A 24,504-nucleotide genomic window follows, 5' to 3' on the forward strand; every position below is an offset into this window, starting at 1 on the left:
AAGCTCGGGCATTTTCATTCATTTATCCCTTTGAAGCATAAATCAATGTTACAACCACGTCGTCAAAAGATTAAAGTGTACACTAAGCAAAACTAAAAACAAAACCGCCATTGCAACTCGTCTTGCTTATTCGCTTGTGAAGAAATCCGTTCAGTCAACTGCCAACATGATTTCAAAAACTGGTTTGTCGTGTATTACCCTTTTAACTAACATGAAACCAAACAATCTTAAATCAAACCACACATGACTTTGAATTAGAGTTTTTACCATGTATTTTAAAAGAAAAAGACATGTTTGGACCACACCAAGTGATCTAGTGGTCACTAGTGACAGATAGGCCCCAGCAGTCTGAAAGAAACATGAGCTGTCAAAAATACATTCTGATACAAATATTATGTAAAAGAGTTGACGATATACTGGTGTAATCACATAAGCAGTGTTTAAACACCCCAGACTACCGTGTTTATATGGGCTGTATGAAAAGAGTAGGCCTACCATAAAGCCATGCAAACATTTTATAATCATGGAGCAGAGGAAACACAATAGCCAAAGAAATGATTATAAAGTTCACACTTTGATAAACTCAATAAGGCTTCAATAAGTTGTGTATGGTCTGCTCTTGTCTACCATTTTGTCAAACTACCACCTCTATCACATAAAAATATACATACTGTAATAATGAGTAATACTGCTATGTCCCATTGGGTGGTGCTCAATTCACAATCTGAGACCAGTTCAAAGTGGTAATCGGTATACTTTTAAAAAGTTGGTGGTCACTCAACAACCTGCATGCAAGTTCTCGTAACTCTGATATATATTTGGCATTTAGTGAAGCATGAGAGAAGAAAAGGATGGCTGGTAGCTTACATAAGTATTGGAGGGAAGAGAGAGAGTGAGACAAAGTGTTATAATGAGACTCAGGAGAAATAGACTCAGGAGAGAAAAATACATATGGCATGAATTCCCTATAGCATGTCAACAACATGTCCTGAAATTCCTTAACAATAACAGAGTTACATGTGAACAAGAGTGGTTCTCACCACCACCACCACTAAGTGGATGTTGTGGGAAACAAACTGAGAAAAAAAAAAACATGCCTAAACCTGCATGTGATGCTGAACAAGCTGAGGATGGAGGACATCATGGAGGGAACAACGAAAGTGAGAGATTTAAGAAAAGAAACAAATCAACTGATAAACAGACAGAGCGTACAGGCTGGCTCTGCCAGAGCTCATTGTCCGTTTAAAACGACACAGTGAAATTGGTGGGCAAATCTTTTTGCTCCTTTCTAAACTCTTTCTTTTCTTACATACTTATTACTTTATTTATTACATTTAACTCACAGTGTGCTCACTTGTGTCCTATCACTTAGGGAAGAGGGTGGAGGGGGTTCCTGTTATTTATCCCATTGTTACACCACAATACCAGTACCACACCTTTTTGTGAAGTTCAAAGCTGATTCCTTCCAACTCCAAACTGTCTACCAAGTGTAGTGCTTCACATATCAACTTTAAACACTTCGTTTCCTTCGTACCACTCACTGCCAATGAAAACAAATGCCAACCATCACACACAAATCAGGATAATGTCAATGATAACCATTGAGCATACCCTATATTAGGAAAAAAAATATATAAAAAAGACCCATTACACGCTAAGCTTTAACACACAGTCCAAAAAACATTCCAATATCAAACACCAATAAGTTATAAAGTCACACAGGACAAGTGTGCTTGGCACTGAAGACATGTAAACAAAAGCCAATTTAAAACACAGACACACAATCACACACACACACACCCACTCACACACACACACACACTCTTCTCTCTCTTGTTTGTGGGACTGGTCTTAACCAAGTCACTGAAACACTTACTGTGATGTCAACGGCACATATTCTTCCAAAACAAATTAAACAATCAAAATAGAAGGTAAAAATACAATTAAGGCATTTTGTGGAACGGTCTTTTGGGGGTATAATGGGGAAAATAACATGACATCACGATATTTCTGCCAGGCGTTGGAGGAGCCCTGCAAAGCCAGCAGCATGCTGGGATAGCTCTGCAACACGGTCCACCATTTCCTGGGTTGCAGGGACTGATGGGTAGTTCTGTGCTGCCCCTTTTGTTGCCACAACTACAGTTTTTAAGGCCTGACAAAGTCGTGCTCCTGATGTAGTGACCTATGAAGACAGTAGGGTATTTGAATAAAATACTGAAAATATGCTACATAGGATATTACATAGTCTTATGAAACCCCAGTCTAAATCAGTGCCGGTAAAATTAATAAAACTAAACACATTAATACTAAATAGTACATAAAAACAACCCCCAATCAAGAAGCAAATTCACACATACCTTTGCCTTGAGGTCAGAGGAGCTGAGGAGACGGGAAAGAGTGTCCCCAATGAAGACAAGTTTATGAGCAGTTACAATCAGACTCTTCCCTCTGGAAACAAAGACACGTGGTGGCTGGTTGCCCTGAACACTGGTAAAGAGAGCCTCGATGGAGTCAGCCAGGCAAGAGAGATGTGACAGACTCTGGGATGAATAGAAGGACAGTAGCTCTGAATCTTCCAGAGAGAGTGTCACCGGAAGGGGTGGAGATGGACTCAGCTGTAGAGAGGGAAGATGAGAGGCAAAACTACTGTTCAAAAATCAGGCACCTGACTGAAAAATCTTTGGAAGATTATTACATCTAAAAGCTTTGAGAAAATGGCATTCAGTTCTGGTACATCGTGACTCATTGAGTAATTTCTGGTACAAAATGACATCAACATACTTGACCATGTGTCTTTACCCGTGTCTCAGCTGTGAGGATCACCTGGCTGGAACTGTTCTCTGTCTGAGCCTCTGCATGGGGCTCTGCCATCCCCTAATTTGACAAACAGTAACTCGGTTTAGTAAGACAAAAAGAGGAGCTGGTGCAAACCATCTGCTACTATGAAAAGGCTGGATTTCATATCAGACTTCTGAGCTGTTTTCTTTGTAAGTCTTTCTAAATGAAATTTGTTTGTACTCCAATTTTCTCATATGTAGAATCCGCTGCCTTAAATGGTCCTTGCATTACAATGACTGAGGTTATCTTTTGCATCTATACTTAAATTATATAACTTGAATATGTCAATCAAATAATACAATACTGTAAGAGATGCTATAACAATTCTTGCTAACTTTCACCAGACTTGGCCACCATGACAGCGCATCTCTCCCTTCAATGTGCCATGTAGTCATTAGTTAACATTTACTTAATGAGGCATTACATAGATTTTTCAAAATTAAACTAACACTAAGTGAACTGGCTAACAGCCAACAGACTTGCTTTGCAAACACCAACAGCAGCACTTTAGGCACTGATAAAAGCTACCTAGCTGGCTAATTCATGATTTGGCAGTATCGTTAATGATATCTGGCTGTTTTTCTTCTTTGCAGGATGCACACAATTACATTATGAATAGCCTTGGAGGCTATAAGAAGAACAGGTGAGTTTATCTCTCCTTCACATGACCATATGCCATCACAATGAGTGGAGGTATGGTAAAAACCTCAAACATATAAAGCTCCTTCAAAATGGTAAGAAGTGATGTTGCTTGTGTTTGTTGATGTGGTTCACTAAAACAATGCCACTATACTACCAAAAATGACAAAAAAAGAATGAAAATGTGAAGAATTTTAAACAAAAATGTGAACCCATTCACTATAGAGTTTTCCTTGCCCCTGTCGCCATTGTGCTTGCTCTAAGGGGGTTAGGCCCTGGGCTTCTAAAACGCCTTGAGACAATTTTATTGTTTTGGCGCTGAATTTAATTGAATGTGAGAAAGAGATATGACAAAGAAGGGAATGAAGTGGACCATAGAGTCAGATATAACAATTCAAAAGTTAAATAATAAAGAACCAAAAAAAAAGATGGAAAAAGAGACTGACCTGTAACTTCACATATCCCACAATGTCACCCACAGGTAACGAAGGTGGGGCAGGTGTCAGCCCAATTCCTGCATATTCATTTCCCAGCTCATCATCCTCTTCATTCCTTCCAATAGAGGGTGGCAGACATGCCGGTGGTTGGGGTAAAGGGAATGTCGGAGGAGGTGGAGGAGGAAGAGGTCTCTCTTGGATCCAGCTACCTTTCCGTGAGCCCATACCTGTGCCTATGTGCTGTGCTTCAGGCACTGGAAGAGCTGGTAAGGGCCTGCGTGACAGAGAATCTTGGGATGGAAGACGTGGTCGTACCTGACTCTGCAGAAGCAGAGCAGAGTCCTCCAGGGCAGATCGTACCATTCCACGCAGGGCTTCAGATGGTGGTCCACTCCCACACATGGCCAAGGCAGGGAGCACATCAGAGAGACGAGACCAAGCCTGCTGGAGGGGTGGAGGTGCATCACCTGTATGGCTTGTCTTCCAAACAGACAGGATCTCAGCCAACAAGGTCGCTAACTCTCTGGCAGAAGCTGAGGAAGTTGTGCTCCATGCTGATTGGATGATGGAGGAAATGGAGTTCCTCCACTGGACATCTCCTGAGCCTGTACTGGAAACAGAAAGGCGGCGGACCGAAGAGGTAGATGGCACATCCAAGGTAAGAGCAGGCATGTCATAGATCCCACCATCGTGCTCAGATTCCACCACTGAGCAGTTGCTGTGTTGGGCTCTGTCTGCATCTGGTTTTCCAGGGCTGGGGACAGAGTAGACCTGAGAATGGCCAGCTTCCTCTTCTGGTTCTGCAGGGACCACGGGATGGCCAGGGAGGCTTGGGACACTGTAAACATCCTCTTCATCCTCGTCCACCTCACTTGCAATAGGAAGGGATGCTGGAACATTATAGGTCTCCTGCTGGGCTTCTGCAGCAGGGTTGAGAATGAGAGTGGGGACATCATAGATCTGCAGCAAAAAAAAAAACAGGGAAACGGGGTGAATCATTCATTTTCCTCTTAACAGCAGCTTCTCAGACACTGTAGAGCTTGACCACGGAGCTCATGAATAACCATTGTGAGACTGCTAAAGTCGTTCAATGTTGAGAACAGTGATAGTCTGTACTTACTGGCTGCAATGCACTCTATTTTTCTGAAATTGCTGACCTTCAACAGAACTCCATTATTTAAAGCTGGGCTCCAGCTCAACAACTAGTGCTTTTAAAACACATCCAATTGAGTCCGGCATGTTAAGACTCAATTCTATCACGTATTTTGCAAAGTATGGCATCTCTACCCTTGTAATGACAACAGAATGGTCCTACAAAGAAGTGTTAAGAGCTGTGATGCAGTTGTGACATTGTAAAACCTAAAAAAGTAAAAGTCAATTTGTACTATTGGCATGAAAAACAACATGAGAGGCCAAAGATACATAAATACTGAAACAATGAACATATACTGGGAGAAAGAAGTGCCAGAAAAGTACTGATACTGCAGGAGAGGGGATTTGGGTATGGGCAGGAGATAGTTATGGCAAGGCCATATTTCAAAGATCCAAATGAAAAGGAATGCCTATGGATCTATCCAAAAGTAAAAAGACAAAGAGGATGACAAATGAATAACATATGGTATGAACCCATGATCAGAATACCTCTTACCTCTGACTCTTGGTCAAACCCAATATTAAGAGGAACAGCTCTCGGGGTGTTATAGATGTCATCTTCATCATCACAAGATGCCAAAGGGGCTGGCTGTTGCCATCGGTTGGTCGGAGGAGTATCATAAACCTGTCAAACAGTTACAAAAGCCGAATAACTTAGACTAACTTTAAACTGTTGGTGAAGTTTTTTGCCTATATTCGATTTGTAGGTTTCAGGTTACGCCTAGCAAAATAACTGACTCACATCAAATAGCTGCAATTACATCTGAAGTCCTAAAATGACCCTTGAAACAACCAGGAAGCTGCCCAGATGAGTCAGGATAGCACTGTGGTAACCACGGTAATGCATTAGAGAGTAAACATTCACAACCTTAAAACGTAATTTAACACAACACTAATGTGATTAAGCACCACCTGTCCCCATCTGAGACTGTTAAAAACAACCAATTTCACCACTTGACTTTGGACTGCAGTCCAAATGCCTCCCATTTTTTGCAATTGCAATTCAGAGTTTATTTGCTACATTTTGTTAATCTGTTTCGAACAAGCACCTCACTTTTAGTTTGTCAATAAAACATTCATGTAACCTCATTGTCTGCCTTCCTTGTTGCTTTTCCACACCGCATAGTCAGGGGGCAATAGGTTGTAATACATCACATTTCATCAGACTGAACTCAGTTATGGAAATGAGCACAAGTGAAACTTAATTGGGTACAGAGTTAAAATATTATGTCTTATAAAAATGCCACACGTGGTTCTGTGAATTCAAATACACTCCCATGACAGAGGCATGTCCAATCTCCAATGCATGGTTTGATTCACTAAAAGCCGTTGATGTGCATTCTGTTACTCTTGCATTATTAACAGCTAAACATTAACAGACAGTTGGACATTCTTGGTTGATCATTCAAATAATTAACAGAGATGAGATGTACAGTATGCCACAGAGCTGCTGAGATCAGAGACATACTGTAAGAGATATGTCACATCTGGGGTTTTTATACGCTCACCTGATCTTCGAGTTTGTCACTATCCGAATCTTGATGTGCTTTATCATCGACCTTTGCAGTCGCCATCTGGACCTCTGGATCCTTCTTTCTTGACTTGTCCTGCGTAAATCCTTCTTTGATAATGTCATCTCTGGTTAACGGAACCATTTTATGTCCCTCATCCCCCTCTCGAGACAGTTTCGGGTTAGCCAAAGCCACTGGAAGAGCAGGTTTGGGGGCAGGTGTTGGGGGTCCTGTAGCATTCTTCTTGGTTACCCCTCTGACTGGGGGCGCTGGGGGAGGAGGTTTCCTCAAAAAATTTGGAGATCCCGGAATGCCAGCTTTCCCAATTCGTACCAGCAAAGGGGACCCTCTACCTCCTGCAGACAGCTTCCCCCGGACTCCAGGAGGGGTGGAAGGCACTCCCAGGTTGTCTGGGTCTTTGGCAACACCCTTTGTTTGAGGTCTTGGAGAGCTATTAGACGTGGTATGGGAAAGTTTGTGATTATGTCCTGATGCTGATGCAGGAGAACTGGAAAGGTTAGGCTCCTTTGGGGAGGTCCGAGGTCCTCCAGGAGGTGTCGGTGTTTGGTACATGCTTGGAGTCTCGTGGTTCATTTTTGAGTGAGGTGGGATGGACATGCTGGAACCACCAGAGGTGGGCACTGCAGCCGCGACACCACCAGTTGGGGTTTGATACAAGTCCTCACTAGACGCAGCAGTTGTTGCAATCCTGGGGACCAGGTAACAGCCATCAGAATTGCCCTGCCCACCTGACTCCCGTTGCATTAAGTATGCGGTCTCACCTTGGGCCTCAGGGGCCATGCCAACACTTGGAACTGCGCTGGGTGTTAGGTACACAGATTCAGACGATAAGACTTCCTGGGATCTGTGGTATTGGGCTGTCAAGGGTGACAGCCCAGTGGGGGTCTGGTATAAGGAGTCAGTTTCAACACCCCGACCCCTCACAGAGGGAGACCTTGGGCGACTCGCCATTGCAGTATCCCACTCAGGCCTGGAGTGTGTCCCAGAACTGGAGTGAGAGCGGGGACGCCCTCCATCCATATGCCACATCTCCCCAGGCCTGGAGTTTGAGTTGGCCCCTGGGCTCTGGTACAAGCCCTCAGCCATGCTGTGGGGGGACAGGTAGACCCCATCATCACTGGCAGGAGTATTGCCATGGGCAGCCAGCTGCCTGGGAGTGATGTTGACAGAGTCCATGCTCGGGGCCCGGCAGGCGTCCATACCTGGGTAAGAGGGTGTTTGGAGGAGGCGGAGGCGGTTAGCAGGGGCAATTCCCTGTCTTCCATGCAGTGAGCATAGCCACCATCCAGGGCCTCCGTCCTGCTCCTGCTCAAGGACCATCAGGATGTCCCCCTTCCTGAAGGCTAACTCCTCTGGGCTCTCTGCTGCATTGTCGAAAAGGGCCTTTGCTAATACTGTCTGAAAGAGGGTAAAAAAGCAGGGATAGCAGTGATTAGCTAAGTTCAGCTCACTAGGTCACTTTCACTGAGATATTGGATCTCATTCAGAAATGTTGAATGTTTGTTTCAAACATTTTAGGAAATTCATCAATACTGGCTTCCTTGAATTTATTTTCTCATTGTAACATGCACCAAAAAAATCTCCTTTTGGAAGAGTGTAGTAGAACTACTTTATGCAACACCTTAATTGTAGATATCTGGGTTTGTTCAAACACTACCATTTGTTGACCTTTGCTGACAGAAATTTGCCATAGCCTCCTTCTGTTCACATCTGAACTAGCAACAGAACACTTTACTGGGGCAGTCTTAGGTATATTACAGCATACCTGCCACAGCCTGAGGTAAATATATGTGTTGTGTCATTCTTATTATTATGAACATAACTCATCTTTAATTTAATTGCCATTTTTATACATCTTTCTATGCTTTTTTTGTTGTCATATGTTTGTTTATTGTTAAATGGAGTGTGAAAACTACTTCTGTGCACCAATATGTTCTTTCAATTTCCCTGCTCAAACCATAATCCAAAAGGTTCAAGGAGATGTATGTGGTTCATATAAAAGCATAACACTAGATGTGATCTGCCAAGACCTTTTAGCAGTAGACATCCTGGCTGCTTACAACAATGCCATATGGAATGCTTAACTGACATGTTTTTTGTATTAGGCTACAGATCAGACCACTCCATTTGTATTGATTATGAAAATTGATCTGTTTAGATCTATTTTAAAACAAATAGCATCATTAAATTGCCTCTTCATAATAAACAGTAAATCAGATGAGGACGCAGAAGGACATAAAATACAAAGGCTGCTGAAACAATGGTGTACTATAATAACACGATAGGGAAACAAACATGAAGTTACGTACATGCTAAACGGTTTCATTCTATGAGGAGATCAGTGAAAGACTCAGAGGAGGAGAGAGGGTGATTAAACAGATGGGAGAAAAGGGCATTAATGAGAAGTGAAAGAGGTGAGGGGGGAGGATGGCCACATCTGTCCCTAGTTTGAGGTCCTATTGTCATCCCCTGTATGGCTCATTTGAGGAACCCATCCCCCTATCATTAATACACCAAGGAGAAAGCATTCTACCAGAACAAACTGCCTTCCAGATAGAAAATCAGGAAATATGCAGAGAGAGAGAGAGAGAGAGAGAGAGAGAGAGAGAGTTATGTGACATCTAGTTTGCTCTCTCTCTCTCAGACAAATATGCTGAATGTAGGCTACTTACTGAGAGAGACATGCCGGCGGCTGCCCCACAGCGTGAGTGTCCCCGGTTTCTCCACGGTGCTTCTTAAAGTCTTCAGTCAGGTTTAAGCTCTCAAAGCGTAGTCCATCAGTGCCAACACGATGTTTGCCATTACCGGCGGCTTAAGGGGGCGGGTTTCAGTGACCGAGTTATTATCACAGGGACAATTGTGGATAGATCACAGATTCGTTTACCTGGACCTGCCATTTCCCATTGCTGTCCTGTACATAGCCTGTAATCAAGAATGCAAAAACAGAAAATCACTCTTTTGAGTTGACTAGCCTTCGTTGAGGTTAGTTGATCAACAGAAGATGTGATCAAACTAGCTTTTAGACTCAATGTGTAGCTTTAAGACAATGTGTTACACAGTTATAGCCAATACAGCCTACTCATTACAGTTATGATGAACTCGAACTGTGCCGACAGTAATAGTACAAGACCAGACTTATTTTCAGTATTGTTCATGGCTAAATTCAGTTGGTTGAACCAGATACGCCAGTTTATCTAGTTATGGTAGCCTACGTCACTTAGTCAAAAATAAAAAAGAAGTCTGGTCGACTACCAATTTCCCACAGCTAGGCCTAGAATATGAACCTAAACCATGGTTCGTTAACAGAATGGAAATATGTTGTGGGCCTTTTGGGGTGACAAGATGCCCTGACAATTTATCAGTAGCCAAGTCAACATAAAACGGCAAAAGACACAGGAGCTCAGCGTGGTTAATCACACACAACAGAATGTCTGGTATTCAAAAACAGGCTGCGATTATTAGGCTACTTCATTGAAGTCGCCTTATGTAGGTCTCAGTAAATCAGCCACGTTTTCGCCTTTCGGCCCAGAAACCCCAAACCTAGCAATGGTCACTTGGATGAGTCAAACACAGAGCCATTTCTTCCACGGCGTTATGGATTAGAAAGGGATTCTGGATGGCATAAAATATCCTATATTAAATATTTCGTTCACAATATCGATTCATGGTAACTGTACACTGTCGTTACTGAAGGATATACATTGAAATAAATTAACGGTAAGAAATCGCTTTAATGCAATGTGAAAGAGCACAAAGAAGATTTCCATAGGCTCAGCCTTACACACATGATAACCATGAAAAACGGTATATTTGCTTACCGTATAACGGATTGTTTCTCAACACAATGTCGTTGTTTTAATGCGATGGAGACCTGAAGATGTTCCAAAAACAGAAGTAGGTTATAATCATTTCTCTGTAGCCTATTTCTCTTCAGGCTTTTGCTCCGCCAAGCTGCGCCCTACCCTGGCCTATTCGAGGATACACAGAGGGCGGTGTAGAATTACACTGTAACTTGAAGATCCATCGAGCGCCCTGGCTGAACGAGCTGCAAACGTGTAGCCATATTGTGCTGAATTGGAAATAGCTGCCTCTAGCGACCGATTACGGTATCACTGTTATTAAACCATGTAACCCTTGAAGAGTCTCTGTGCCTCTGTGACCATGGCCTCAATAAATGCCATATTATATAAATGACAAATCAGACGCAGAATGTACCTTCTAGTTCTTTTAGTAATTATTCTTCTTTTGGAATTTCTGTGTTCATTTCAACCTGATTTTAAACGAGGTGCAGGTGCAGTAAATCCAAGTTCTTTTTATGTGGGTGTTACTACACATGATGTATTCGGCTCCTTGCGCATCACAAGGTTGACCATACGCTACAGACTCTCTGGACATGACTTGGTTAGGTTCACTGCATTCATTGCATGCAGTATTCATTTGGTCTTCAATTAAATTAGGCCTATGTTTAATGAGTGTAGATCCTAATTGTGTTAAAAGTGATTGGAGCATTTCATAACTCATGTAATGACCACTGAGCCTAACCCTTTTTGTTGCTTCAGTTGTCCCACACATTACAATTTTGTTGCAAACCAGGGCCTCAGATTGGATAGGGGCTGATAATCTAATAAACAATATTATTTTTTTTATTACATTTTTTTATTTTATACAATTCACTATTTTAACCACTGCCCCATCAGAATACTTTTCAACTCTTATATATTTGTTATTCTCTGTGCCACACATGGGCTTGGGAAATGTATCATTTATTTATTTTTTTCTCAAAAAATCTGGTTAAAGGTACAGTTGGCCGACCTTTTAGTACCACAATTAAAACTTAAACATCTATTTGCATATTCATTTTTAAAGCCATGCACAATTGCCTGTATTTCAAGTGAAAAAAATGTAAGCTCGTTGCAAAGATAGCAGTGTCCTCCTCACAGGCATCATCGAAGTGACTTGTCCTTGACCTTAAGCCACATGACCTTAGAGTTCCAAAAGTGTCCCAGAATTGTCCATTAGTTAATAAACAAACCACAAATGCATAAATGCACAAAGGCTGGTCTGGTAAGGAAAGGTTTCCATCAAGGACTGGTGCTTACATCAACACCTGACATACTGTACCTCTGTGTTTGCACATGTCATTGCATTCCAGTAAGGTGACAGTATTGAGCTAAACTAAGCTTAATGTTTCAAATATCACAATACAACATCACGCTAAAATGCAGAACATGTCTGCTCAGCTTGTTAAATTGTACTATGACCTACGTAACTCATGTAGTCTGCAGATCTCTCCAATCAGTTCAGTGGTTGAGGCACTCTCCATCACGCAAGTGAAAGGGGTTAGGAGTTGTGTCATGTAAAACTACTGCACTGTTTAGTTCAGCTATGATTTAATTTTGTAAGTTGGTAAGCATAAATTAAATGTTTCATAAAATATGTTTAAATGATGTTTTATGTTTCTTCAGTCAGCTGCCATATCTGTCAGACAACAGCACTTGTGCCTAAGGTTTGTCCTCACCACTCTGAGAGGTAGACTTGGTGAGACACAGAATCTGTTTCCAAAAAAGACTTTTTTCTTCCCTACATATTGGGGACGGTACCCCCATAAGAAGTACATTCACAAGTGCCTTGACACAGCTTTGGGATATGTGGACCGTGGAGGTATCTGTACCAGGTTGCAGACACTTACTTTAATATTAGCCAGTGTCAAAATGGACACAGATGAAAGACAACAAGCTTCCCCATAGACATGACTGCAGCAAGAAGCCTTGCAAGTCACACCAGGGTTAAGTAAGACAGGCAGCGGCCAAAGAAATGTCCCACTATTTCTAAAAATACAGTCCAAGCTCCTCTCACTGGGAGCGAGGGAGTTCTTTTCTATGTACCTGGTTAAAAAACATTTTGTGATGTACTTACTAGCAGCCACGGAGAGCATGCTGAGGCAATATTTGTGATGGCAAACCCATCAGGTCAACATCAGGCCCTCTCAAATCCATGTTGGGCCTGAGACCCATTCATCTTGTCCCTATGTCTCCCTGCCAGTGGGCTGAGTGCATAGTGGTAGGCAATAATAGTAACTGAAGTTATTTAAAGTCCTACAACAAATTCATGTGGTGCAGCATTGTGCAGTTGTACAGCAGTCAAAGTGAGCATATATATATGATTCATATGAGATTGATCACTGCATAAATCAGTTCTGTAATACCATGGAGTGTAAAAATGAACATAATGCAAGAGCCTGGCCTGGTGGTTGAAAGACGTCCAAAAATGCGTTGCAGCTGTCTCAAATGTTTACAGCTTCTGGCACCGGAGCCAGACCTACCTCCTCACTTGTACCATTAAACCCAGTGTCTGTCTCTCAACATCTTCTGAAACTGCACCTAAGGCAAGGCCTTCATTAACTCATTCACTTCAGGGTGTATAGTTGGTACTATTGGCTTGTCAATAATCAGCATGAAGAGAGCCAATGAGTTGCATACTCGTCCCGCAGTGATGTGGTGGAACTGTAGATCCTCCCAAGGTCATCACCAAATTTAAGCAGGCCTGGATTACCCTGTTGCTTAAAAAGCTATCGGTCAACCTTTTGTTGTGGAGAACTACAGATCAGTCTCTCTCCTTCCTTTTATGCCTTTTGAATGAGCAGTCTTTAACCGAATCTCTGCTTTTCTCTCTCAGAATACTCTCTTCAATACCAATCAATTCAGTATCCAGCCCAAGGAGTGGCCACTCTTTTGAGTCGGCCCTCTGAGGTTGAGGAGTCCCTGTAGACTGCAAAGGCTGCTGCCAACTCTTCTGTCCTGATCTTGATTGATCTGTCCACAGTGTTTGACACAGTAAATCACCAGATCCTTCTGTCTTCACTCTCTTTGAGTTCTCTTGTACTCAGTTCACTTTCACTGAGCATATCTGAACAGCTTTAAGCTGCCTTGTCCCACCTCTATCATGTTTTAGCAAAGTGTCCAGCTTTTCGTCTCTCATTGCACGACTCACGTGTTGTTAACCCTCTTCTCTTATATGAAAAACACCTTTTGACATCCGCTCACATGGTTTTTCCTACTCCTGCAAGGACACCTAACTTTTTCTATGGTGTCCACCTGAGAACTCCATTGTTTCAGCACTCATCTCAGCTTGACCTACAGCTATCTCTGCTTGGATGAGAGAAAGGCATTTTCATCCTTATCTCAAGGCTGAAGTGCTTGACTTCCCAGCCAACTCATCCATATAGCACAGTGTTAGATTGGATTGCTTACAGCTAGCTCAAAGTTGATCAGAAAACTGCTGGTAATCATGGCTAAGCTTTGCTGACCACATATCCTCCAGATTTGCCCTCTACAAAATAAGGAGACACTTTACTGTTCCGAATGCCACACTGTAGCTCCTTGTGCAGGCAATCACCACTCACCTAGATTACAATGCCCTCATCTCTCTTCTCTGGGTTTCTGTGGTTGCAGGCATCACCCTCCTACTGTCCTCTGTACTCTGTGAAGTAGTCTCTATACCACTGCAAAAAACACCCAAACAAAGCTCTTTGCCTTAGTGGTCCTGTGAAAATGGAAGAACCAAGCTCCAAATAGTCCCAATTTAAAAAAAAAGATGAAGACACAACTCTTTGGCAACTTCTTAAGCAAACAAATTAAAATCCCTCTCTTTTCACATTCTATTTATGTGCTTGAGCATTGGTCCTACAAAACAGAAACACATTTATCATGGCACTGCTCATCCTTTCAATGTATTTTACCCGACCTGCTGTTTGGGGAAGGGTTACTGTATGTTGTGTGTTTTTACTGCCCAGTTTGCACTGTTTGTTAACACCTGCAGCATCACAGTAAGTTTTTGTTGTTGTTGATGTTGCTTTAATACTTGCCTGCTAGCTTTGTTATTGTATTCTCTTTGTTTTATTTTATTCTTTATTGTCCATTTGACCTGGTCACTGTAATTTGGACTAAGTGTTTAGTCTTTTATCACTGTGGTATCCATGACATGTGATGTTACATGATAGCCAGTGTCAGAACCAGGTTACCATCATAGGACCATAACCAAGGAAGCTTCCGGTAGCTGATCGGGTACCTACGACCGACAGTGCCCCTCCCCTCCCTCCACTCTGTCTGCTGTGCACAGTCGGCCATGTTGCCTCCCAGTGGTTGCTTCTTGCTTGCTTGCCTCCTGCTTGTTCCGGTATCTCGGTAGATTCCGTGTAGCTTACAGAATGCGTTGCTGCTTGAACGCAGTAACCATTGCTTTCCATAGGCCTACTGTCCTCTCCCAGTAAAGAGAGCAAGCTAGCGCATACATACACTTATCGTAGCATGTAATGCTGGTGGATTTTACAACTTGATTTTTTTCCCGGACGTATTTTGAGGACATCGCCTTCGTAGCACGATTTGTACTTCTAAGTGTTTACCGTCCTTATTTGAATCACGCACTCGGACATAGAGGGGACGTCGCTGTTCATGGATATTTGAGTTTTCTGGACTGCTTATTAGCCAGTGTGCTCGCTGACCAGACGTTACTTCTCGGATTAGTAGCTGCCTAGCTAGCGCAATCCCACAGCAGACCACAATATTTGCTACGGTTGCTAGCTTCATATCTACTTGGATGTAACGTTAACATTAGCTGACTAGCTGGTTGATTTTCTTGACCAAGCGGCTTATTTCTAGACGCGAATCACCCCCCTTGAAACCAGGAAGAACCTTTGTTTTTGCTAAATATTCACATCAGCAAACGTTAACGTTACCCTGTTGAAGTTATTTGTAAGGTAACGCTAGCTATTAATTTTTCTACACGAAGGTCGGTCGAGTTGGAACCGATTTAGACCGGCCTGATGTATTGAATCTTCGGGTTTGATTTTGGACTGCCTGAACACTCACAAAGATCCGACATTTTAAACACCAGCTTTTTTCTTTTTCCTTTTTAAAAGCTCATGTGGGTCCCCAAATCAAGCGCAGTTGATTTTATGAAAGGCAAGACCGTGACACGTTGATGTGCTTCCTTTGTTGGATTGCCAGTTGATGGTAACGTTAACTAACGTTAATTTGGACTGGATATCAATTCTGTAATCTATTTTCAGTTTGTTTATTCAATAAATCAGTGCGTGTTGTTGTCGGAATCAGCAAATCAGGAAATTGACTTAACCTTAGCGTGTTTAAAAATTCTGACGTTTGGAAAACTTTTGCAGCCCAATTTTTTTTTTTTTTTACCTCTGTTGACATGGACACGTACTTGTAATGTGGGATTCAACTTGTTGATCTTTGTCTGCGTGGCTAGCTTTCTAGCTAGCTTGCTAGCTCTTTTGGACATTTTTTATCCTTGGTCCTCGACCACATAAGGACAGTAATAACCTCTACTGCTAAATGTGTGTATGATTCTCAGACATTTTTCTTCATCCCCGGACCCCTTTTTGAAGATCCCTGACCAAAAATGACAACCCGGCCTCCGTTACTAACTGTCATAGAAAACTCGTCAGGCCAGGTAAGTGGAATACTTAAGACAGTCTCTTGGCTAGCCTGGCTATCACTGTCATTGAGCTTTCTTGCATTCCTTTACAAGCAACCTGGATAGCTAGCTATGTTACGCCGGTTATGCATATAGCTGGCATCTGAAAATATAATTTGCATGTAACTGCCCAGCGTTTTGTGAGTGTGGTGCTCACAGTCTTTGCCATTTTGTCAAATTGAGGCAGCCACCTAGCGATCAGTGGCTAGGTAGCTCTGAGTAACGTTAAAGTCAGTCATCTCACGCTTCGTGAAATCGACCACTTCCAATCAAATGTTATGATTTACAGTCGGTGAGGTCATTCAATGAACATAGTTTAGTTAGATTGGCTAATGTCCTTTGAACAGCTTGTAAAGAAACCTTTACTTTAGTGACTTAATTACAACGTTAATGTTCGCTATTCAGCTAACTAGCCTCCTAGTTAGCCATTGCACTAGCGATAACAAAATACACAGCATCCCACCTTATTCCTTTGCCATTGGCTGGTTATTACCACCTAGTTAGCTTGCTAACATTAGCTAACGATACCAAGTAATCTAGCGCTCTAGCTAGCCATGTAGTTAAAGGGAGCAAAACTGATAAGAGGTGTTTTGTAAACGTTGTGACTATTAAGGACAACGCTGTAATTTCATCTTTGTGAATGTTTGGGTTCCGATACTAAATGTTTTCTTATTCTTGTGTAAATGCAGTTTAAGTCTCATGAACTAGCGTAAGTGAAACACAGACCTAATTTTTGAGTCTGAGAGATTTTTGGTGATCCATAATTTCATTCATTTGTCAAAGTCGTTTTTGAGGTGACCAAGAACAGATTCCTTTGGTGATCATATTTAACAAAGCCAACAAGATGCCACACATCCCTATACGTAACTTTAGCGTAATAGTTAAGGCAAAAAGAGTTCATAATTACGCATGATTTTAAGGGAGACATGTTTGTATTGTGAGAGATAAGAGGTCACAAGACCATTACGTTACTCAGAATTGCAGAGGCAGTAGACTTCCCATCACAGAATAAGTAAGTGGGCATAATGTTTACAAGCTCAATTCACAACCTCCTCAACCATGTGAAGATGATTTGGGCTCCAGTGAATGAGTCATCCATGTGTGTGGAGGGAGCCACATTTATACACACTAGGTTTGCAAGATGAGCACAGTAGGGTTGGTTCCAAGTTGCAGTACAGCTTGTAAAAAGTAGCTGGATGGATATGGTGAAGGAGAGGAACTGAGTTTTTATTGATTTGAATGCTGTTTTTTATCGTATTTTCATGGAGGGATGGTTGGCCATTTCAGTAAAGGAATACAATTGTGGTCTCACGGTATCCACCGTGAGGGTGTTGCTCATATTGTCCCTGTACACTGCCAGTGATGGAGTGTCAACACGCTACACACACACACACACACACACACACACACACACACACACCACAGAGAGAGATTTGAGACCATGGGGCTATCTTTCTCATTACCTTATTACCCAGAGACCTACTTTGGTCAGACACAGATCCCTAAATTACAATGGCTAAGAGAGAAGGCCAACATACAGGCTCATTGTAATTATTTTAAGCCACATAGTTAACAATTAGCCTAATTTCTTTGCCATATTTAAGTAATACCTTAGATTTCAAAAACTGGCCTGGGAGTATGCTTTTGCCCACATATCCCTCCCATCATCCTGTCCCTGTCATTATGACTACATCGTGTGCAGCCGCTGTTGAGTTGCAAAAGCTGTTGGAGTCTGCTCATCCTGTCTCGGCTTGCCTTATCAGCAGTCATTGGAGATGAATATTGAATCTTAGTGTAAGCTCAGCAAGACAATCTCCCAGAGAGATGGGCCGATGGCTTTGGATAGGTACGTGTGCTGATGGCGATATGAAAAAGAATGTGATGAGAGAAGAGCGAGCTTTGTCCTTGTTCTGCAGTGTACTCTTCCTCACAGGTGAAGTAGCGGCTCAAACACCCATGTGTGAGGCAAGCCTGGAGTAGAACATCATTTTTATAAAAGTTCATGTTTTATTAGATGTGAAATGGCCAGCTGTTAAAACCCTAAAGCTACCACCTGTGTGCAGGCTCAGAGTCTGCCTTACAGGTCTCCATGATGTCATGGCATGGTGGGATAGGAGGATGACAAGCCAATCCAGTGAGACATCTGTGGAAAAGTGAAAGCTGCCAGGGCTGTTGATGATGCTGTGGAGGCTCTGCTCTGCTCTTGAGACACCAGCTTGCCATTTCTTCAGCACGCCTGTGACATTACACAAACCTGCTGATCATGGCAACATCCTGTCATTTGATGAGGACATTAGTAATGAACTCCTACAACTCTTGGTTTCTACTGTCCTTGTCCCGCACATTTTTCTGTTCAGTGTTCGCTTCAGTTTGTAGTCTAGCTCCTCATTGTGAAGTGTGTGTGTGTGTGTGTGTATGTATGTGTGTTCTTTGAATGATGTGTAGAGTGAGGTCCTCTGCTGTCATAGTGATAAGGATAAGGAAGTCAGATCTTCATGTCTTCAGGTAGAGATACTAACTGATCGTCAAATCGTCTTTACTTCCAACTGTTCAAGACCGTATTGGACCTTAGTTTCAGAATGGATTGCCAAATACTGGTTAGTATAGTAAATATGAAATATATTGCTTCCTCTGCTAGACATCTAACCCATGACTAGAAGCAAGCAGCTTACCAAATCAATTTCCCTTTTGAGGAACTCTAGTCCCCCACAGTTCCTAGTCAGGCCACTCCTGCCTTGTAAATGGATAAGGGCCGTGTCCTGTGGCCTGTGTGGACCAATGTGGTGGTATGCGTGTAGTACACTGGCACAGGGTGTCGAGTTGGTGTGTGGGTGAGCACAATCAAGCGTGCAGTCTTCTGGATCTCTGACCTTCAGCCTGTCAAACAGGGCTCATAATTACACGGCGCTTTGCATTTTTTAGAGACAGCACTATATCAAGATGTGACCAGACCACGTCATGCCACACCACAGCATGGGCTTCAGTGCAGGGTTCCTGGAGTCACCCCCCCCCCCCCTCTCTCTCTCTTACCCACCCACATGAGCAGCCTTTACACTTCATGTGGACTGGCCAGCCAGTATTATTGTGTTGCTATGTTAAAACAGGCATTTCCAGTCGAGCTCGGTGTGAAGTCAGCTAGAGGGAGTGCCATGGCTCACCCCTCTCCCTCTCTCTCCCTTTCTGTTTTCAGCAGCTTGACGTCATTCAGGTGTTTGTGTATGATCAAGTGAGTCATGTTAACTGCAGCGAGTGAGTGTCTAGTTTCTCCATTTTGTACTCTGGCTCTGACTGCTGCTAAAAGACATGGCAGGCTTCCATTGCACATTTAACAAATACAAGATAAGTTAAAATGCAATACATAAAGTTTGCAAAAGCTTACTGGGTATAGTATTTAGACATAGTGTAGAGAAGGGAGAATAATCCTCCAGTTGTTCCTTCTCTCTCTCCCTATGAGGTTCTCTGTTTCCAACATATTCTCTGTAAGACAGGGTTATAAATAGTTCAGTGTGTTTGCATGAGCGGGGGGTGGGGAGTTGGGGTCACTGCAAGATTATGTTGACACTTCTTGCTGTCATCAAAGCATTTGAAGTCTTTCCCGGGCTGCTTCTTGTGTTTTTCCCTATTTAGTCCTATCATAATCCTTCCAACCATTTCACAAACATTTTTCTCACTTTTCTGATAGGGAAGCTGAAACCTTTATTCTCCACATCTTCCCTCTATTTTTGTTAGAGGACTGATGTATGTCCAGGCTGTTTTTTCCCCAAGCTACATGAACTCAGACATGCAAACATACATCTTGTATGATGGGCCTAATGTCTGTCTTCGTGTCTGTTCTTGTCACAACCAAGTGCTGTAGAATGAGTGCAAAGATTTGTGGTAGGGAGAATTTATATGTTCTGTGCTGTCCAAGTTTTATTTTATTTCAATGAAATGAGCTGTCAGTAAGGAAGGCAAATTGATACAGGCTTTATTTGTGGGCTGTTGACAGTTTTCTGACACAGGAAGAGAGGGAGAGGGGGAGAGGCAGGACGTCCAGCTGCTGCCTATTTGTGTCCTTGGCTGTTGCCGTGCTCAGTTGGAAATAGACGCAGCATGATATTTATACCCAGATCCATTACCTGCAGGTTCCTTTATTTATCTCATCTTATCTCCTTCCCTTTGTCCACTTTTCTTTCTTTCCCTCCATCTAAACCCAGTACTTACCTACTGTCTTTGGCAACAAACTGTGACCTTGTGTCACACCAGCATGCAAGGGGAGTCAGGCCCGTATTAAGGTGTGTGTGTGTGTGTGTGTGTGTGTGTGTGTGTGTGTGTGTGTGTGTGTGTGTGTGTGTGTGTGTGTGTGTGTGTGTGTGTGTGTGTGTGTGTGTGTGTGTGTGTGTGTGTGTGTGTGTGTGTGTGTGTGTGTGCGCGTGTGTGTGCGTGCGAGTCTTAAGCCCCTTTCACGAACCTCCAAGACTGGGAAACATACGAGGTCTCATTCCAGTAAACCTAGCTATTTAACTCTTGCTTAGGGGGCCACCTTAACAGTTGGCAGTTGCTATGGTGTGTTAAGTTAAACTGAGAAGATTTGAGAAAACCAGCAATCATTTCATGCAAATGGAACGCTGCCGTTTAAACCGTTTAAGGTTATTAAAAAGTTTCCTTAGCTAGCTATAGCATAGTAACCAGGCGACACCATTTGCTGCAGGGATGGGCATGAGTAATCGAGTACTAGCAAGTGACCACAATGATCGATCAGGTTAGCTTGCTACCAAGCGTTGACAAAACAGAGTTTGAAGAACAACACAGCTAATAGCTGAAATAATAGCCATAGATTTGCTGATGATTTACTTACACCCCACCCCCCAAAGGATACGAGTATTTCGTTTTCTTTGTCAAGTACTCGCTCACCAAAAAAAGGCAGTCCTGTGTTCTCAATGATCACAAACACTATAATGTGATGATAATGATGTTAAATGGATTCACAAGACATTACACAATCCTTAAAGAAATATTGTGACATCAATGCAGTGAATGAAGGGGGAGAAGGCCCCCCCCTCCACTTTCTTGACTGGGTTCTTGTGTTTTGCATCCCCACTTGAACCATGGCAGAAGTCTATCGTTTCTGTACTAGATGTTGATGGATAGACTGTTTGACCATACAGTTTTGCCACAATTCCCACATGACACCATTACAGCATAATGGCGATACATAAACAGCTTTCAGTGTGAGTGGGAATGGGGTATGAGGATCAGTAGGCTAACATGGGATGAGAATATAGCCTAGATTTGTGTTCTTCAGCATTGTTTGAGAGTTGTGCTTTTAGTGGGCAGCTTTAATGTGGGTGTAGTGGTTAAAGTGTGCTGGGTTCTCCTGATGTCAAGGTACAAGGGGTGCGGGTGTGGGTGCGGGTGTGGGTGCGGGTGTGGGTGTGGGTGCGGGTGTGGGTGCGGGTGTGGGTGCGGGTGTGGGTGCGGGTGTGGGTGTGTGTGTGTGTGTGTGTGTGTGAGAGAGAGAGTCTGAGTCTAGTTGGATACTCAGAGAGATGCACAGGAAGGTTGTCTGTTAATGATTTTCCACGGCATAGCATGTATTCGCCAATGCTGACTTTATAACTTGCTAAGCTCTTTCAGAACTGGTTGAGCATACATTGTAGCTAACCCAATACAATACAGGCAGAATAGACCTAGCAATGACTCATTTCGCTAACATAGAAAGAAATGACTAAGCTATAGAAGAAAGAAGTAGAATGAGATTCAATAATTAGGCCTAATGATGTTAGTGTCACAAAGATTATTTTCTCAAGGTTTGTGCGAGAAAGCCTGTTTCATCTCTGTATAGTGTCAAAATACAGTGGTCTTGAGTTAGGTATATGAGGCTGGCCAGCACTAATTTTAGCCTGTAGAAGGACCTATGTAAGGGTGTGTCTGTTTACCCTTTTTATAGTTCAGTTTGTTCCTTAGTTTGGGGTCATATTTCAGTCTGCATTATGGTATGGATGAACAGAATAAATAAATAGTGTTTCCCCCCCTTTATTTTAGCTGTAGCATACAGTCTCATAAACATGCAAGCAATTTCAAAGCTCTTGACATGAGATCAGAAAAAAAAACTAATCTGCAGCATATTAACAGCAGGTTTTACACCATCAGCATCAGAGAGTTCACCTAGAAGACTGCAAAAGACCAAGCTTAAGACCCAGTTACAATGTGAAGTTGTCATTATAGTAAGACCCTTTTGTTGTGTGGAGTGTTTTAACTTCACTGCCAGAGGGGATAAAAATGTACAGTACTATTGAATCTTGACGTTTCAGCATGACCAATGGTGTGATGCTGTCGTCCACGCTGTCATTGACCAATAGCTGATTGCACACAGTGAGTTGTGTTTTATGTTCCTTCTGTATAAAACGGCGGATATGCAGTGCTGGATCAAGTATCAGAATGCGATGCCTTTTGGCATCAGCCTGGTTAGGTGTAGTTTTTGAGAGTTCAGCTGCACCTGTCCAAAACACACAGTGGATTTCTTGCAGAGAGAGAGAGGGAGAGAGAAAGATGAGGATAAAATGTTAGTGTTTGAATAGAGGGAAGACAATCCCATCCAGCACCAGATCTCCATGGCAACATGGCCATCACGACTTTGTCAGCATACTGCTGGTCTTCCATTCCAACATGCTCCCTTTCTTAAAGGGGAAGGGTGGGGAAGTGCTCTTTTTCTTAAAGGGGAAGGGTGGGGAAGTGCTAGAAAATATCAGAACTGATTAGAGTTGAGACAGGGACAGAGACTGGTCTAGTCTGGTCTTGTGTTTCACCTGAGGGCCATTAGAGCAAAATGTAAGCCTAGGAGGGGAGCTTTTCCGACGAGTATTTAAACAAACACACAGGCTACACACACACAGGCTACACACACTACACACACACACACAAATACATTCCAAGTAGAGAGAAACAGTTGAAAAGGGAGAAACATCTGAATATGCCTGTCAGGCACTAATCTGTGTCGAGCTGGAAAGGGCAGCTTTGAGCAGTGGAGACATCTACCTCATTCTCTGTTTGTGAGTGTGCGTGTAAAAGAGTCATCCACCCACACCAACCTGGCAAATGTTAAAATCTGCTGTTAAGGCACATAGACAAAGTTGGTGGTTGCACCCAAATACACTGTGCTCTAATGGCTGCATGTAAAACCCCAGAGAGGACAGCTTTTGACTGGCAATGATGCACGCACAGAGTTGCACAGGAAGCCATGCAGAGCACAGCATGTAGAGTGGGGATGCTGTATCTCAAAGCCACACAGAGCACAGCATGTGGAGTGGGGATGCTGTATCTGAAAGCCACACAGAGCACAGCATGTGGAGTGGGGATGCTGTATCTCAAAGCCACACAGAGCACAGCATGTGGAGTGGGGATTCTGTATCTGAAAGCCACACAGAGCACAGCATGTGGAGTGGGGATGCTGTATCTGGAAGCCACACAGAGCGCAGCATGTGGAGTGGGGATGCTGTATCTGGAAGCCCCTGCACCTCTGCTGATGGGCACCCTTGACTAAGCCCCAGTGCACGCACCCACTGGGCCAGGCTCTATTGACTGTCCAATCCCCCTGGTCATGCTGTCTGTGTGAGTCTGGAGCTATGGTGTGTGTGTGTGTGTGTGTGTGTGTGTGTGTGTGTGTGTGTGAGAGTGTGTTTGTGTATGTCTGTTTGTGTGTGTAGTTGTGTGTTTGTGTATGTCTGTTTGTGTGTGTGTGTGTGTGTGTGTGTGTGTGTGTGTGTGTGTGTGTGTGTGTGTGTGTGTGTGTGTGTGTGTGTGTGTGTGTGTGTGTTAGTGTGTGTGTGTTTGTAACAGAGAATGGCAGGGGGCACCAAATGTACCGATGATGTCATGCTACACCTGTCTTTGTCTGTGTCAGTCGCTCAGTGCCAAGCAGCCTTTGATGCCTTTCTCCCTCCCGATATTTCACTGCACAGACCAAAATAAGTACACACACACACACACACACACACACACACACACACACACACACACACACACACACACACAGAATGGGGACTTTGGCACAGGCCTCAGTTGTACTACATACACTAAGGAAGTGGATGGGGATGATGCGGCATGAAATGGCTCAAATTGAGGACTGTATGTTCATTTGAGGGACTGTAGTGCATGCACACACTCAAACACGTGTGGACTCACTGACGTCACGGTTTACAACTTTGGACTTTGATCAAGGCTGCCTTTAAAAGGCAGCATTCTTCAAGTACAGTAGTGGTGTGTGTAGGCTCTGGCACCCATGTGCATTCATCTAGTTCCTCTGCACTTGGTGGCTGATTAACTACATTTTGAATAACTTTTAGTCTTCCTCTCTATACAAGTGTGTATAGGGTTGTATAGGGTTCTTCCTCTATAGTGTGTATAGGGTTCTTCCTTTAAACAAGTGTGTAGAG

The 24,504-nt window shown here is 43.0% G+C and overlaps 2 protein-coding genes across 3 annotated transcripts in view; one reads left to right on the forward strand and one right to left on the reverse strand.

Annotated features, from left to right (window-relative positions):
• Positions 1–336: 336 nt before the first annotated feature.
• efs (embryonal Fyn-associated substrate) lies at positions 337–10,553 on the reverse strand. 2 transcript variants are annotated; one of them, XM_080839925.1, is made up of 8 exons: positions 10,417–10,553; positions 9,271–9,520; positions 6,575–7,996; positions 5,563–5,691; positions 3,924–4,874; positions 2,800–2,874; positions 2,358–2,615; positions 337–2,182 (listed from the first exon to the last, which is right to left on the reverse strand). In XM_080839925.1, the coding sequence occupies exons 2-8, from the start codon at positions 9,280–9,282 to the stop codon at positions 2,000–2,002; spliced, it is 3,030 nt and encodes a 1,009-aa protein (XP_080696051.1). In that variant the 5' UTR covers positions 9,283–9,520; positions 10,417–10,553; the 3' UTR covers positions 337–1,999. The 2 variants fall into 2 exon arrangements, with proteins under 2 accessions (XP_080696051.1, XP_080696050.1); XM_080839924.1 differs by having other exon boundaries at positions 2,782–2,874.
• Positions 10,554–14,820: 4,267 nt separating this feature from the next.
• The window catches only part of mark2b (MAP/microtubule affinity-regulating kinase 2b), a 36,280-nt gene continuing 26,596 nt past the window's right edge, over positions 14,821–24,504 (forward strand). Inside the window, 1 exon segment of the mRNA XM_080839111.1 lies at positions 14,821–16,066. Within this exon segment, the coding sequence (XP_080695237.1) occupies positions 16,016–16,066 (51 nt within the window). The 5' untranslated portion in view covers positions 14,821–16,015.

This window comes from Sprattus sprattus (assembly GCF_963457725.1).
Source record: "Sprattus sprattus genome assembly, chromosome: 5".
In the NCBI taxonomy this organism is placed as follows: Eukaryota; Metazoa; Chordata; class Actinopteri; order Clupeiformes; family Clupeidae; genus Sprattus; species Sprattus sprattus.

What these genes read in the sequence shown, in the direction of transcription:
- efs (XM_080839924.1), bottom strand. An exon ending in GTGACAAACTCGAAGATCAG is followed by an intron (nt 5,692 to 6,574) that starts GTGAGCGTATAA and finishes ACTGTTTGACAG; the next exon opens with GTTTATGATACTCCTCCGAC. An exon ending in GGGTAAAGACACATGGTCAA is followed by an intron (nt 2,616 to 2,781) that starts GTATGTTGATGT and finishes CCCTCTCTACAG; the next exon opens with CTGAGTCCATCTCCACCCCT.